The following is a 16997-nucleotide window of genomic DNA, read 5'->3' as shown; positions in this document are numbered from 1 at the left end:
TTGCATGCATTAGCATATCATTTTTAACTCTTATGAACATTAAATGTTTAATCAATTATTTATAATTACTGGTATGTTTTTAAGTGCAGGTATGACATATTCAGCTGGGATATTTTATTATTTATTTACATTTTATTCTTTAAGGATCAGGATTCAGATTTTACTGTGTTAAACAGGGCACATGCAGAAAAGATGCTAGAAAAGGCATCATTTTAGTACTATATTTTAACAGTGATAACGGAATTAAAATACATATTATTAATATTTCATTAATTCTTCATATTTTATAGTTTTATCAAGAGCAAAATATGACGTGAGATCCCAGTCAGAGTGCCGCTCTACATTCTCGCGTGATCTGTAGAAGTCCCAGCTGTACACAGACCAGGACGCGAAACTCTCGCGATATCCGCAGAGCGGCAAGATGGCGGATGATCCGTGGGACCGCGGGCTCGCGGAAAGCGCGGTCACGACTGGTAACGGTCCACTAAACACTTACATTTATTATAAACTACATATTATATAAACAACGGCAAAAAGCTGACGAGACGTGTCTGTGAAATACTAATATTGTTGGAGCTGCAAATGACTCATCTCAAATAAATATGAATGTGGTAATTTATTTACATAAATATATATTAATCAATATAATAACCTAATAAATGTCAGTAGCTCGACGTTTTGCTCACCTTTAGTAATTATCATACATTGGGTATCATTCAAAAGCTTAAAAACACTCAAATTTAAACTTCTATAACGTCTCTATAAAAAAAAAAAATATTAAATAAAAATATTGTGATAATATAAAGATATTGATTTAATGAATTAATCATCACCAATATTAATGTGTTAGTTCACCCAAAAACGAAAATAATGTCATTAATTACTCTCCCTCATGTCGTTCCACACCCGTAAGACCTTCGTTCATCTTCAGAACACAAATTAAGATATTTTTGATGAAATCCGATGGCTCAGTGAGGCCTGCATAGCCAGCAATGACATTTCCTCTCTCAAGATCCATTAATGTACTAAAAACATATTTAAATCAGTTCATGTGAGTACAGTGGTTCAATATTAATATTATAAAGCCACGAGAATATTTTTAGTGCGCCAAAAAAAACAAAATAACGACTTATTTAGTGATGGCCGATTTCAAAACACTGCTTCAGGAAGCTTCGGAGCGTTATGAATCTTTTGTGTCGAATCTAAAATTCAGGGTATCCGCGGGGCATTGAAAAGCATTAAAAGTCATTAAATGGATTTTGTGAAAATCAAGGCCTTGAATGGCATTGAAAAGCATTAAATTTCATTTATACAGGCATTACATTTTTTAGATAGTTTTGAAAAAAAACTACCAGTTTATTTTGAATAAAGCCTAAATAATTAATGATTTGCTGTTGCAAAATATGTACATTGGTGTGATACGCACACGGAACCAGTTTGGTAATTGCCTCCGGCCGGTGCGAAATTGCCATAACGCCGGTTTAGACAGCGGCGGGCTGGGAACTGTAGACAGAAGGCTGCATCAGTGTTGCCAACTTAGCGACTTTTCAGGCCCCTTTTGCGACTTTTTTTCCTAAGAAAGCGTGTTGTGACAAATACAGCGACTTGTTAACCTGATCTAGCGTCCGAGACCCCCTGGTACAACCGCACGAGCACGAGATTGCTTTTCTGCCGCAGGCGCAGGAATTCGTTCCGCCTTTCTGGTTCAGCATTGAGGATGTGCGCTCAGTCAGAGAACAAATAAAATAGATAGGCCTACTATTGCTTCTAACCTGAGTGATCATTTTACGTGTACATATAGCTAAAATCACTGCAAATGTCTATTTTATGTGTATGGTGATTTTGTCAGACAACATCTCGATTAGGCTATAAATCAGGATTTTAGTGCTGGTTTAACACGTCAGGGCTCGAACTTTACTCTCCCGACCGGACAAGGACCTTATTAAAAAGTCAATACCAAAAAAACAAACAAACAAACAAACAAAACAAACTTGGTAATCACCAAAACGGGAGTATGAAATATTTTATTTCATTTAGTGTTAGTGGCGATCCATAGTGGATAATAATAGGCTGTATAATGTACTGACGATAACAGTGTTGCGCTGTTGAGGCTCGCGCAGCATCTCGAGGAGAAATGGAAACATGAGCAAAGCACACAAAAAGAAACTTGGTTAAACATACTGCAGTAAAAATTCAAAATGTGGAGTTTACTGGTAAGTAATATCACACGACCTGTTTTGCTAAATAGGCTACCATCACGATTAAAAATGTGACACTGATTTCATACAACAGTTCAGTTAACAAATAATTAATATTAAGCCACTTACATTTTAGAAGGAACATTGACTGTTTTTGTTCTATTTTAGCACCAAAAATCGTTTCAAACAAAGTTCACAGCAGTACTACCAAAGCGCAACTCTCAGCCTTGTTTTCATTACTGATTCAGCGTTTTGAACGAATCGGTTGAGTCAAAGATTAAATGACCCATTCATTCTTGAATGAATCAGCCATTGGAATGAATCATTTGAATGAATGAATCAGTGACACTCACTTATTAAGATGGTTACTTGACGCCACCTAGTGGTGGTTTAGTTTCATTTTTAAAATATAATTTCCCCTCTAACATTTCTTATTTGTATTTTCAAAAAATATTTTAAAAAATTCCATAACATTATTTAATGCAGTTGTAATCAATCAAAAATATGCAGATTTACATACGTCAAAGCTGCAATATTCTGAAAGGATATTGCTTCAGAACAAATTTGTTTCTACCAAAAACAAAAAAAAAAATTCCGGACAAACTACTGTTTTGCTCGTACAAGACAAAATATATAGATGAAACAATTTTATTGGGAGTTTGGCTTAAAATATATTAAGTGAGCAAAAGTGTAGCAGCAGAGAAGCAAACAAATGTAAAGGGCTGACACTTGGCAGAATGCGAATGCAACAATGACATGATGAAGTTTCTAATTGCCGTATGTCGTCATCTATCGACATTTAGCGGCATATATATATGGCATTAAAAAAATAAAAAATTGCCATTAAAAAGGCATTAAAAAGCATTAAATTAGATTTGATGAAACCTGTAGAAACCCTGAAATAAATCCCCTGAATTCTTTTCTCTTCAGTAACTCTGTAAAACTGAAACTATGATGTGATATTAATATATTGAACCAGAAATGCTTCCTGGCCATTTCAGGTGATGATAAACATGAATATTTTCCAGTAAAAATGTGACTGAGTGATTAATCCAGGCCCGTTTGGGTTGGTGCGGCCCGTTCAGGCACGTCTGCTGTAATTAAATCCCTGAATTCCACTTTTCTCTTCAGTAACTCTGTAAAGTTGACGTCTCATGACATCGGGTTTTATCTCGTTTCTGGCACTGACGGCTTGTTATGAATGTGCGTGTCAGTCAAACTGCTGCTTTTCAAACAAACAAACTCCGCAGCTTCACCTTCAGGCCAGAAACAGACTCGACGCAGGTTTGGCTCTGTCCCGTTGTACATACTTAGTGTGCAGTAAACCACAGTCCTCAAGGGGGCGATAAAGTTTCCTTGAGTTGCGGCGAATGATGCGACAACGCTAAGAAAGCAGCGCGTTATGAATTGCGCTCATTTTGGACCACAAGCTTTGCGTTCATGTAGCCTTGCTGTGCGTTTGGCGTGTGTTGGCGTGTCGGGGTCAGATCCACACGTGTTTTTAATGTGTTTGATTTAACTTCTCTGTCCTGTACAAGATTGAATCGTAAAACATCTCGAGCAAAAAGTGAAAAAAGATGGCAGACTGATAATGTGAGCTGGACGGACGGAGAAATGAAGGATTAGAGAGCAGTTTTACCCTCAGGGCCGCTGCTCGCATGTGTGTGTGTGTGTGTTTAGACTCACATTGTGCCAAACTGAAATCTTGAAGCTCTTACGCTCTGAGCTGTGGCTCCAGAGACACTCCGGCGACGCTGAAACTGGGCAAATCGCTTGGCGAATCTACAGCATACCTGTTAAAATCGTGGTTAGCATTGTTTTATTGCATCGCCTGTTCTGACGAACTGTGCACACTGTGAGAAATAATGTTTCCCACAATGCACTGCGCTTGATGTGATCCTTTATTCCCAGTGCGATTAATTGATTCATACAGGTAACATCATCTTTATTTGATCAACAAAATTAGATAAAAAATAATATATTTATTAATGTAAGGAAGCTTGTTTCAGCCAACTATCTCACAGTTGGGACTGTTTTGTGCAGCTCATAACTACGAAAGAAAACAATTGTGAAATGTAAATCGCAAGTACGAGTTTATACCTTCCAGTTACAAGATATAAACTTGCAATTGTGAGAAAAAAGTCAGAATTGCGAAAACTTGCAATTTTTAAAAAAAATTCAAAATTGTGAGATATAAACTCGCAACAACGAGAAAAAACTACAATTTTTATTCTCTGGCGAAAACAAAAAACAGAATTGTGAAATGTAAACTCACAATTACGAGTTTATGACTTTCACTTGCGAGATATAAACTCGCAATTATGAGGAAAAAAGTCAGAATTACGAAATGTAAACTTGCAGTTCTTTTTGAAAAATGTCAAAATTGCAAGATATAAACTCACAACTACAGGAAAAGACTAAAATTTCTATATCCCGTGGAAGAAACAAAAAACAAAATTGCGAAAGGTATACCGACAATTATGAGTTTATAACTTTTTAATTGAGTAATAGAAACTCAAACTCAAAACTCAAAATTCAAATTGTGAGATATAAACTTAAAACTACAAGAAAAAAGCTTAAATTTCTTTAACCCATGGCAGAAACAAAAAACAGAATTGTGAAATGTAAACTCACGATTACAAGTTTACAACTTTCACTTGCAAGATATGAACTCACAGTTATGAGAAAAAAGTCCAAATTGCAAAATGTGAACTTGAAATTCTTCGAAAAAGTAAAAAATATGAGATATAAACTCGCAACTACAAGAAAAAACAAACAAAAAAATAAAAAAATCCTGTGGTGGGAAAAAAACAGAATTGCGAAATGTAAACTTGCAGTTCTTTTTGAAAAATGTCAAAATTGCAAGATATAAACTCACAACTACAGGAAAAAAAATACAATTTCTATATCCCGTGGCAGAAACAGAAAACAAAATTGTGAAAGGTATACTCGCAATTACAAGTTTATAACTTTTAATTGCGTAATAGAAACTCGCAATTCTTCAAAAAAAAGTCAAAATTGTGAGATATAAACTTAAAACTACAAGAAAAAAACTAAAATTTCTTTATCCCGTGGCAGAAACAAAAAACAGAATTGTGAAATGTAAACTCACGATTACAAGTTTATGACTTTCACTTGCGAGATATAAACTTGCAGTTCTTTTTCAAAAATGTCAAAATTGCAAGATATAAACTCACAACTACAGGAAAAAAATACAATTTCTATATCCCGTGGCAGAAACAGAAAACAAAATTGTGAAATGTAAACTCACTTTCACTTGCGAGATAGAAACTCACAATTATGAGAAAAAAGTCCAAATTGCGAAATGTGAACTTGCAGTTCTTCGAAAAAAGTAAAAAATGTGAGATATAAACTCGCAACTACAAGAAAAGACTAAAAAAAAATGATCCTGTGGTGGAAACAAAAAAGAATTGCGAAATGTAAACTCACGATTACAAGTTTACCACTTTCACTTGCGAGATAGAAACTCACAATTATGAGAAAAAAGTCAGAATTGCAAAATGTGAACTTGCAATTCCTTGAAAAAAGTCAAAATTGTAAGATATAAACTCACAACTACAAGAAATAAACTACAATTTCTTTATTCTGTGGGAGAAACAAAAAACAGAATTGTGAAATATAAACTCACAATTACCAGTTTACAACTTTCACTTGCATAATATAAACTCACAATTGTGAGAAAAAAGTCAGAATTGTTAGATATAAACTTAAAACTACAAGAAACAAACTACAGTTTCTTTATCCCGTGGCAGAAACAAAAAACAGAATTGTGAAATGTAAACTCACTTTCACCTTGCGTAATAGAAACTCACAATTGTGAGAAAAAAGTCAGAATTGTGTGACAAAACTTTTTTTTTAAATTAAACAAGCCTCCATATTTGTGATGATAATGACATGAAGAGGTCACGTGACGACAGAATATCACACTGCGTACTGTTTTTAAGGCAAGTATGTACAGTAGTACGTCCTTGTTGATCTGAGACGCAGCCGCGAGCGGCAGATGGCGGGAGGGGCGTCTGGATCCGGCTCAGTTCTGTGGTATTTCCCTCGCTAATGAAGTCGAGGGGGATGTTGTTTGGTGTTTTGCGGTTTTGTTTGACATTTGTAAGTTGTGTAATCGGCGCAGCAGCGGGACGCCCGCGCTCAGCGTCTCTGAATCCAATTAGTGGCGCGCAGAGAGAGAGTTTCTGGGTGCGGCTCTTCTTCTCTTCATCAGTGCTGGTGTTGTGGTATTCAGTAGTGCTGACATCTTTACTGAAGTTACTTCACATTTATCAAAGTACTGCATGATTAACATTTACATGCTAAATGAGGTACTTCAAATGCAAACTAGAAACGGGATTACCATCCACAAAAAGATTTTTCGTTGCTGCAAATACATTTTTAAAGTGATTTATATGAAACGAATGCATTTATTTTCTTAATAAATACCTTCTTATGTGTGTCGTGAGGGCACTGCTGCTGATGGACTCTTTCTGTTCACGAAAGGCGTATGGCTAACATGTGCCAATTACAGGGTTTGAGGTCAAAGGTCAGCGTTAGACCCCATGTCATTAAAACATGCTGGAGTATGTGTGTGTGAAAGTGTGTACGAGTGACTAAGTGTGAGAGTGTGTCCCTCTACAATCTGAGTAAATCAGTCGCGACCAAATTTCACGAGAGGCGACTAAAAATGTGGCTAGTAAACTGTACATTCAGTTGCCTACAATTGTGTTAGAGGCAACAAAAAAAAGTTGTAGAGAGCGCCCTCTGTGGCTTTCTCTTTCTCGCTGACAGTCCCGATCGAACCGCGTCGCCATGAAAGTTGATCATTTGTACGTGTTTTAAACCCTTGCCAATTTAAACATTCGAGGGCAAGAAGACGCGAAAGAGTAATAATGTTGGTGTCGCCTCATCTGAATCATGGAAAAAACGTCATCAGCAAACATTTCTCGTCATTGTTTTTGTTAACAAAATTAGCACTGAGAGGCATGATGAAGCGCTTACAGTGTGTGTTTGTGTGCTAATGAGGCTCTGAACACGAGCCAGATTCTGCACCTGCAGGGAGAGAGAGAGAAAACACTTCTGATGAAGAGATTACAGAAATCAAACGCCAGTCAGCGATATTAACGCTGCGACACGACCGCAAACACACCACCACCGCTGTGAGAGTGTGTGTGTGTGTGTGTGTGTGTGTGTGTGTGTTCACACAGCCCCCCGCTGCAGCAGAATGTGAGGAATGTTCTAGAGCGCCAGTTAGAGTCGGAGCTCAGAACTTATTACTAACAGGTGAGAGAACGGCAGCGCGGCACCAACATCTACCGATGCCAGAGCCTCACCTGGTGAACGTGTCGCTGCCTGTCGGACAGATTCTGCTGAAGCGCGTCGTCCCGCGCACACGTCATGACAGCGCAGGAATTCAGATCCTTCATGCATCACAGCCGCTCCACACACTCTGCATGTTGAGAAACATGAACCTTCTGTCATCGTTCATTCACCCTCATGTCATTTCAAACTCACTTTGACTTTCCTTTGTGGAACATAAAAGAAGATAGTTAGTCGAATGTTCACGCTGCTCTTGTACATATAGTGAAATTGAACAGTGAGTCCAGCTAACAGGGAATATGAACAAACGTTCTTCCAGTAACATTAAAGGAGACCTATAATTCTCCTTTCACAAGATGTAATATAAGTCTCTGGTGTCTCCAGAATGTGTCTGTGAAGTTTCAGCTCAAAATCCCCCACAGATCATTTATTATAGCTTGTCAAATTTGCCCCTATTTGGGTGTGAGCAAAAACACGCCGTTTTTGTGTGTGTCCCTTTAAATGCAAATGAGCTCTGCTTTCCAGAAGAGGGCGGAGCTTTAACAGCTCAACAACAACAAAGCTGGAGAATCTCACGCAGCCAAAATGAGGAAAGTGTTCAGCCTTACATTGTTCAAACCGGAGTCGACACTGATGGAGAGACTCAGGAAGACGTTACAACTTTTAGACGTTTCTGAATGGTTAGTGGATAAATTGATGTAGTTGCTGTGGAGTTGATTCAACTCATCCACTAGCATGTGCCGTCATGTTCATCTTTTGTGTTGAATTGACCCTCGTTTGTGAAGCAGTCCGGCGTAAAATGACGGCATGACAACAACACTCGACTACAACAACTCTTCCTCTTCTCTAAAGCAGCCCAACATGGCCCCGCCCCCTTTGTTGAGTGTTCTCGGGGGCGGGGTTTATGTAAATTTTAGGGTTTGTGATGTCACTAACCCAGGAAGAAGCTCGTAGTCCCTACCAGCAATTTCTGTAAACGAAAATATCTCTCTTTGCATTGAACTTTGAGCGTCGTAACTTTGCAGATGTTGTTTATGATCAAACAGCAACATTACACACTAACTAAAGTTAAAAAAGTGAAATCATAATCAACCACCACTTTAATGATAATAACCCTGGTGAACATTCAACCAAACACCTCGTTTTGTGTTCCGAGTTATGATTCCATTTGAAACTCAACGATTGTCCTCTTGATAAAGTGCAGTGATGGTATCAGATGTTGGTTTTTGTCTCACATCCCTTTGAAAGCAGAAGATCACATACAGAGAGCCTGAGTTTGTTCTGGATGCTGGAGAAGATTCAGATCGGATTGCAGGAGATTCTGACCTGCCAAATCCACCAACATCATCATCTGCCCGCCCACACACACACACACACACACACCTCACGTCTGACCCGCCCCCAAACACACACTCACACTCGTGCTGGGCAGCGACTGCAGCGTACGGCTCCACTGACGGTGTGTTTGAGAGCAGACGGACAGACACTGTGTTTCTTCTGACTGTGTGTGTGAGTGTGTGTGTGTGAGTGTGTGTGTTAGTGATGTAATTGTTTAACTTCAGCAGGTCATAACAGGGCGAATCGTCTGTTAATCACCATATGAGATCCGTCAGCGGGACATCAGACACAGAGACGCTCGAGAAACCGTAAGTTTGACTCACTGAAGCCTGTGGATGTGTTTGTTTGACTGCTTTAGTTCTGTTTAATTGCTCAAGTTGTTCATCAGCTTTGCTTGTTCTTCAAGTTCAAGTTGAGAAGTTGTTTTAGCGTCACACAACTACATGAGATATCTGCGTCTGTCTCTGCCTCACTTTCTGCTTCTCTTTGAAATATCGGATCCGTTGGGAATGTTATTTATGAAAACGGGGTTGTTTGGTTTCTTGTGGACGTGCTGTTTTAACTGCGTCTGTTCGGTTTGGCATAAAACAGAGGAGGCATTTAAGACGCATGCTTTATTAGAGTCAGGTGGTATCAGACTCTCTCTCTCTCTCTCTCTCTCTCTCTCTCTCTCTGGTGTTCTGGACCGAGTGAACTACATTGTTCTCGTGTCTCGTTCTGTGATTGTGCGCCAGTTTCTGGCTTGATTGCTCTCCATCGGTGCGAAACCGGCCAGAGAGAGTCCAGAACATTCAGCAGAGACGCTGCACAAACAAAAACTACTAAACCAGCGAACAGGGAACGTTCTGACAAGGTTCTCTCAAAGTTATGAACAAACGTTGTTCCAGTAATGTTAATAGAACGTTCGTTCAAAGTTATCTGGTCTTTACATTTATACATCGTTCATGGAACGTTTTTCTGAAACATTTTAGTTTTTTAAAAGTTACAACTTGTTTCTGAACATTCAAAAGTAATGTTCCCATAATGTTTGAAGAATGATCAAATGGAATGTTCCCTTAACGTTCGCATAACCAAGAAAAAAACATAACATTTTCATAACATTAGCAAAACGTTCTTAGAACATATTTTTGCTAGCTGGGAACACTAGATCTCTCCTAAATGAAGTTTCTCCTGATTTCAGGTTATTTGCCGCAGCTCCAGGTGTCGTGATGTGTCTGCGCGTTCTGCTGGCGTGTTTGCTGCTCGAGTTCTGCTGCGCGGCTCCACACGCTCACATCAACCGCCTCGCACTCTTCCCTGACAAGAGCGCCTGGTGCGAAGCCAAAAACATCACGCAGATCGTCGGACACACGGGCTGCACGCCACGATCCATCCAAAACAGGTCAGACACACACACACACACACACTGTTGTCCAGTTTAGGGAATTCTTGAACATTTCTCTGTGTTCGTTTGACCAAAATAAACATTAGACTATGAAATATTACGATATTTGAGCAGCAGATTATCATCTGTTCTTTTTGAAACATCCTGTTGTGGGTTTGTGGAAGGTTCTGACAGTGTTGTGTTTTTCAGGGCCTGTCTGGGTCAGTGTTTCAGCTACAGTGTGCCCAACACCTTCCCACAATCCACTGAGTCTCTGGTCCACTGTGACTCCTGCATGCCGGCGCAGACGCAGTGGGAGGTGGTGAGTGTCACCAGTAAACACTCTGAGTGAACTACAAACAGTTTAATGAGCCGGCCTTTAAAATGTGCACACCAAAACACTGGACTGCATGCACTGCAATAGTGAGAGTTAGAGAAATACTGCATTCATATTGCCATGCCCAACCTGCAGTAGTGAAAACTGCAGAAATACTGTGTCCATATTTGTAGCAATAGTGAAAACGTCAAATTTCATATTTGTAGTAATAGTGAAAACGCCAAATTTCATATTTTTAGTAATAACGAAAATGGCAAATTTTATATTTTTAGTAATAGTGAAAACGCCAAATTTCATATTTTTAGTAATAGTGAAAACGCCAAATTTCATATTTGTAGTAATAGTGAAAATGCCAAATTTCATATTTTTAGTAATAACGAAAATGAAAATTTTTATATTTGTAGTGATAGTAAAAATGCCAAATGCTATATTTGTAGTAACAGTGAAAACAGCCCAATTACATATTTGTAGTAATAGTGAAAATGCCAAATTTTTTATTTTTAGTAATAACGAAAATGGCAAATTTCATGATTGTAGTAATAGTGAAAACGCCATATTTCATATTTGTAGTAATAGTGAAAATGCCAAATTTCATATTTTTAGTAATAGTGAGAACACCACGTTTTATATTTGTAGTGATACTGAAAACGCCAAATTTTATATTTGTAGTAATAGTGAAAACACAAATTTTATATTTGTAGCAATAGTGAAAACGGCAAATTTTATATTTGTAGTAATAGTGAAAACGCCAAATTTCATATTTGTAGTGATAGTGAAAACACAAAATTTTACATTTGTAGTAATAGTGAAAACGCAAAATTTTACATTTGTAGTAATAGTGAAAACGCCAAATTTTACATTTGTAGTAATAGTGAAAACGCCAAATTTCATATTTGTAGTAATAGTGAAAATGGCAAATTTCATATTTTTAGTAATAGTGAGAACACCACGTTTTATATTTGTAGTGATACTGAAAACGGCAAATTTTATATTTGTAGTAATAGTGAAAACACAAATTTTATATTTGTAGCAATAGTGAAAACGGCAAATTTTATATTTGTAGTAATAGTGAAAACGGCAAATTTCATATTTGTAGTGATAGTGAAAACACAAAATTTTATATTTGTAGTGATAGTGAAAACACAAAATTTTACATTTGTAGTAATAGTGAAAACACAAAATTTTACATTTGTAGTAATAGTGAAAACGCAAAATTTTACATTTGTAGTAATAGTGAAAACGCAAAATTTCATATTTGTAGTAATAGTGAAAATGCCAAATTTCATATTTTTAGTAATAGTGAGAACACCACGTTTTATATTTGTAGTGATACTGAAAACGGCAAATTTTATATTTGTAGTAATAGTGAAAACACAAATTTTATATTTGTAGCAATAGTGAAAACGGCAAATTTTATATTTGTAGTAATAGTGAAAACGCCAAATTTCATATTTGTAGTGATAGTGAAAACACAAAATTTTACATTTGTAGTAATAGTGAAAACGCAAAATTTTACATTTGTAGTAATAGTGAAAACGCCAAATTTTACATTTGTAGTAATAGTGAAAACGCCAAATTTTACATTTGTAGTAATAGTGAAAATGCCAAATTTCATATTTTTAGTAATAGTGAGAACACCACGTTTTATATTTGTAGTGATACTGAAAACGGCAAATTTTATATTTGTAGTAATAGTGAAAACACAAATTTTATATTTGTAGCAATAGTGAAAACGGCAAATTTTATATTTGTAGTAATAGTGAAAACGCCAAATTTCATATTTGTAGTGATAGTGAAAACACAAAATTTTACATTTGTAGTAATAGTGAAAACACAAAATTTTACGTTTGTAGTAATAGTGAAAACGCAAAATTTTACATTTGTAGTAATAGTGAAAACGCAAAATTTCATATTTGTAGTAATAGTGAAAATGCCAAATTTCATATTTTTAGTAATAGTGAGAACACCACGTTTTATATTTGTAGTGATACTGAAAACGGCAAATTTTATATTTGTAGTAATAGTGAAAACACAAATTTTATATTTGTAGCAATAGTGAAAACGGCAAATTTTATATTTGTAGTAATAGTGAAAACGCCAAATTTCATATTTGTAGTGATAGTGAAAACACAAAATTTTACATTTGTAGTAATAGTGAAAACGCAAAATTTTACATTTGTAGTAATAGTGAAAACGCAAAATTTTACATTTGTAGTAATAGTGAAAACACCAAATTTCATATTTGTAGTAATAGTGAAAATGCCAAATTTCATATTTTTAGTAATAACGAAAATGGCAAATTTTATATTTGTAGTAATAGTGAAAATGCCAAATTTCATATTTGTAGCAATAGTGAAAACTCCAAATTTTATATTTGTAGTAATAGTGAAAACGCCAAATTTTACATTTGTAGCGATAGTGAAAACGTCAAATTTCATATTTGTAGTAATAGTGAAAACGGCAAATTTTATATTTGTAGTGATTGTGAAAACGCCAAATTTTATATTTGTAGTAACAGTGAAAACAGCCCAATTTCATATTTTTAGTAATAGTGAAAACGCCAAATTTCATATTTGTAGTAATAGTGAAAACGCCAAATTTCAAATTTTTAGTAATAACGAAAATGGCAAATTTTATATTTGTAGTGATAGTAAAAATGCCAAATGCTATATTTGTAGTAACAGTGAAAACAGCCCAATTTCATATTTGTAGTAATAGTGAAAATGCCAAATTTTTTATTTTTAGTAATAACGAAAATGGCAAATTTCATGATTGCAGTAATAGTGAAAACGCCATATTTCATATTTTTAGTAATAGTGAAAACACCAAATTTCATATTTTTAGTAATAACGAAAATGGCAAATTTTATATTTGTAGTGATAGTGAGTACGCCAAATTTTATATTTGTAGTCATAGTGAAAACAATTTCATATTTGTAGTAATAGTGAAAACGCCTAATTTTATATTTGTAGTAATAGTGAAAAAGCAAAATTTCATATTTTTAGTAATAGTGAAAACACCAAATTTCATATTTTTAGTAATAACGAAAATGGCAAATTTTATATTTGTAGTGATAGTGAGTACGCCAAATTTTATATTTGTAGTCATAGTGAAAACAATTTCATATTTGTAGTAATAGTGAAAACGCCTAATTTTATATTTGTAGTAATAGTGAAAAAGCAAAATTTCATATTTGTAGTAATAGTGAAAACACCTAATTTTATATTTGTAGTGATAGTGAAAAAGCAAAATTTCATATTTGTAGTAATAGTGAAAACACCTAATTTTATATTTGTAGTAATAGTGAAAAAGCAAAATTTCATATTTGTAGTAATAGTGAAAACACCTAATTTTATATTTGTAGTAATAGTGAAAAAGCAAAATTTCATATTTGTAGTAATAGTGAAAACACCTAATTTTATATTTGTAGTAATAGTGAAAAAGCAAAATTTCATATTTGTAGTAATAGTGAAAACACCTAATTTTATATTTGTAGTGATAGTGAAAAAGCAAAATTTCATATTTGTAGTAATAGTGAAAACGCCTAATTTTATATTTGTAGTGATAACAAAATTGCCAAGTTTCATAAATATCGTGACTAAATGATCATATTTATACTGCAGTAGTGAGAACTGCATAATTACTGCATCCGAACTGTCATATTTGTGCTGCACAAGTCAAACTGCAGAAACACTTCAGATGTACTGCCGTTTGTTTTCTCGAGTGATTTGTGGGTTGTTGTGTGTGAGTTTTTTGGCACGGCAGTGAATTCTCAAAATCAAAACATGTGGATGTATATTGGAGAACACGTCACTCGCAGCTTCTCTTTCCGCTGGAGTGATAAATGCGTCCTGCCGCATGCCGCGTGTCTTGTCGTGTGGCGTGCTGTAACAACCGAGAGCTGCGAGCAAACCACAACACCTATTTAACATCCAACCCAATGATTGATGGACTCGCGGCGAAGGCTGAGCGACTCTTTATGAGGCATGTTGAAAGACAACAAACACACTCATCAGTCTTGTGCAGAGAACACGGCGCGTCACGCGCGAGTGTGTGTGGATTTTGTGTGTTTACAGTATTTGGCGGTGGGCTTTAGCTCTGCCCTCTAGTGTTGGAGATCATTTTGCTTTGCCTGGCAGAAGACGGGAATGTTTGACCACCAGCGATTTCGCTAGAGGAGCAGTGTGTGTGAGAGATGTCAGCATATGAAAATAATCACGTTGTTTGCCCTCTTCCTCACCCGTTGAGATCTGAGAATTGCTGTATTGACGTTAACTGAACGCTGTGACGCACAAAGAATGTTGAGGTTCAGTTCGACTTGAAAAGCTTTGGCTATATTTACGCACTAACATCATGTTCTGTTTGTGAGACCTCTCTTAGCGTTAGCCGCCGACTCAAAGAGGCCGCCCTCTGCTACTTATTATGTTCTTTTATACAATCTGGCTTTAATAGAGAGCAGTTCTTGTTCGGTAAATAAAACAGACTGGGGCTTGTGTTGACAAAGATCTGCAGTAATGTGACAGCAACCTGATCTGACCTGCAGTACCACTCTCACTTACTGTAGACTAAGATTACACTGTCCACTTTCCAGTGTTCTTCGAGCCAAACAGAACATGTTTGATGTTTAATTTTAGACTATTGCGATCTCACTTTTTTTGTGCATTGCCAGAACGTTCCCTGTTAGCAGGGTAGTCAGTCAGTGTTGAGCAGATTAGCATACTCAGTTAACGACCTCATTCTTCAAGCAAAAAGCATGTTTTTCTGTTGACGACCACTCAAAAGTATAGCCATGCATTTGCACACTTTTTGTGTTAACATAAAAAGACTCAACCGTGTGCAAGAGACGTGTTTTTCTCTTCGTTTGCATTACATTTATTCATTTAGCAGAGACTTTTATCCAAATGAGGCGCATCACAAGCATTTTGTCACAGTATTGGCAGCACAGGTATGGCCTCTTTAGATGCGAATCACTGGTTTTAACGCAGAAAAAACACTATTTCTCAGTGTCAGTGAACAGTGTTGCTGTGTTTAGATCAGATCCAGCTGACTGTGTGTGTGTGTTTGCAGGTGACTCTAGACTGCTCCGGCAGCGATGAAGCCCCGCGCGTGGATAAGCTAGTGGAGCGCATCCTTCACTGCAGCTGCCAGTCGTGCAGTAAAGAGAGCGGCCAGGAGGGGGCGCTGCTGCAGCTGTACCCTTCAGAGGGAGCGCTGGAGACGCCGGCGCTGTCAGACGCGACACACACGCACGCGCACCTAGACATACACGCGCCTGAGGCGGGGTGACGTGCGCTCACCGAACCTACTGAACGATCTGTCTCGCTCTGTTTTGAAGCACTTTTTCACGTAGAGATCATGACATTAACTTTAGCACAATCACTGAAGCTTCAGTCAGCTCTGTGAATAAACGCACACACACACACACACACACAACTTTATATTACTGACGCATTTACACACGTCCAGATCTATATATATACGTAATATAGCCTACAGGAACACATGCAATCAGACTGTGTCACTTATGTAATCACAATAAAATGTGAAATCACCTCATGTCTGAATGATTATTCTTGAATATATATACGCAGATATGTCTCCCTTAAATATGGAAGCCTGTTTTTGCCACAGTTGAGTAAACAATATGATTCTTTAAGTCATAAAACTTTCAGATAATTATGACTTAGTATCTCATTATATTGAGAAAATCTCTAATAATAATTACTTATTTTCTCATAATAACGGAAAACTTTATCGTAAAAATTACTTATTTTCTCATAATAATGAGAAACTTTCTCATAATTATTACTTGTATGCATTTGCAAAGCAGCAGAGTAGAAGGTCAAGGCACGCTAGCGACATCTGCTGGTCAAAGCTGTGTAAATGTGAGAACACAGCAAGCGTGGCACCATCTGCAAAACAGTTGTTTTCGTTAAAGTTAGTGTAATCTATAATATCATTAAATAACATTAATGATGAATTATCAGAATATGAGATGGGCTTCCATACTATATAGTCTTTTATTCATTTGTGTATGAACAAGCAGAAACACCGAATGGATGGGATGATAAGAACAGGGATGATAAGACACTAAAGTCACTAAAGTTATTATTACGTATTATGTTTCTCATTTGAGACACTAAGTCATTATTACGAGAAAGTTTCTCGTTATTATGAGATACTAAGTCAATATTACGAGAACGTTTCTCATTATGCAAAACTAAGTCATTATTATCAGATGTTAAGTCATTATTACGAGAAACTCGTTATTATGAGATGTTAAGGCATTATTACAAGAAAGTTTCTCGTTATTATTAGATACTAAGTCATTACAAGTTTCTCGTTATTATGAGATGTTAAGTCATTATTATGAGAAAGTTTGTCATTATTATGAGATAATGTCATTATTACAAGAAAGTTTCTCGTTATTATGAGA

General features: G+C 36.4%; 1 protein-coding gene across 5 annotated transcripts; it reads left to right on the top strand.

Moving 5' to 3' along the window:
• Positions 1–393: 393 nt before the first annotated feature.
• On the top strand, positions 394–16117 carry nbl1 (NBL1, DAN family BMP antagonist). 5 transcript variants are annotated; one of them, XM_048181884.1, is made up of 5 exons: positions 458–473; positions 9086–9169; positions 10042–10242; positions 10435–10546; positions 15629–16117. In XM_048181884.1, exons 2-5 carry the CDS (start codon positions 9123–9125, stop codon positions 15845–15847), a joined length of 579 nt encoding a protein of 192 aa, XP_048037841.1. In that variant the 5' UTR covers positions 458–473; positions 9086–9122; the 3' UTR covers positions 15848–16117. The 5 variants fall into 5 exon arrangements, with proteins under 5 accessions (XP_048037842.1, XP_048037841.1, XP_048037839.1 ...); XM_048181882.1 differs by lacking the exon at positions 458–473 and adding an exon at positions 8893–8982 and having other exon boundaries at positions 9089–9169; XM_048181883.1 differs by lacking the exon at positions 458–473 and adding an exon at positions 8959–8982.
• Positions 16118–16997: the final 880 nt, after the last annotated feature.

This window comes from Megalobrama amblycephala, linkage group LG2, assembly GCF_018812025.1.
Source record: "Megalobrama amblycephala isolate DHTTF-2021 linkage group LG2, ASM1881202v1, whole genome shotgun sequence".
Classification (NCBI taxonomy): Eukaryota; Metazoa; Chordata; class Actinopteri; order Cypriniformes; family Xenocyprididae; genus Megalobrama; species Megalobrama amblycephala.
Note: the sequence above shows the minus strand (reverse complement) of the source record. Positions and strands in the feature narration are given on the sequence as shown.

Coding starts and splice junctions, on each gene's coding strand:
- nbl1 (XM_048181884.1), top strand. CDS start 9,123: ATGAGATCCGTCAGCGGGACATCAGACACAGAGACGCTCGAGAAACC. Junction 9,170..10,041: donor ACAGAGACGCTCGAGAAACC/GTAAGTTTGACT, acceptor TCCTGATTTCAG/GTTATTTGCCGCAGCTCCAG. Junction 10,243..10,434: donor CCACGATCCATCCAAAACAG/GTCAGACACACA, acceptor TGTGTTTTTCAG/GGCCTGTCTGGGTCAGTGTT.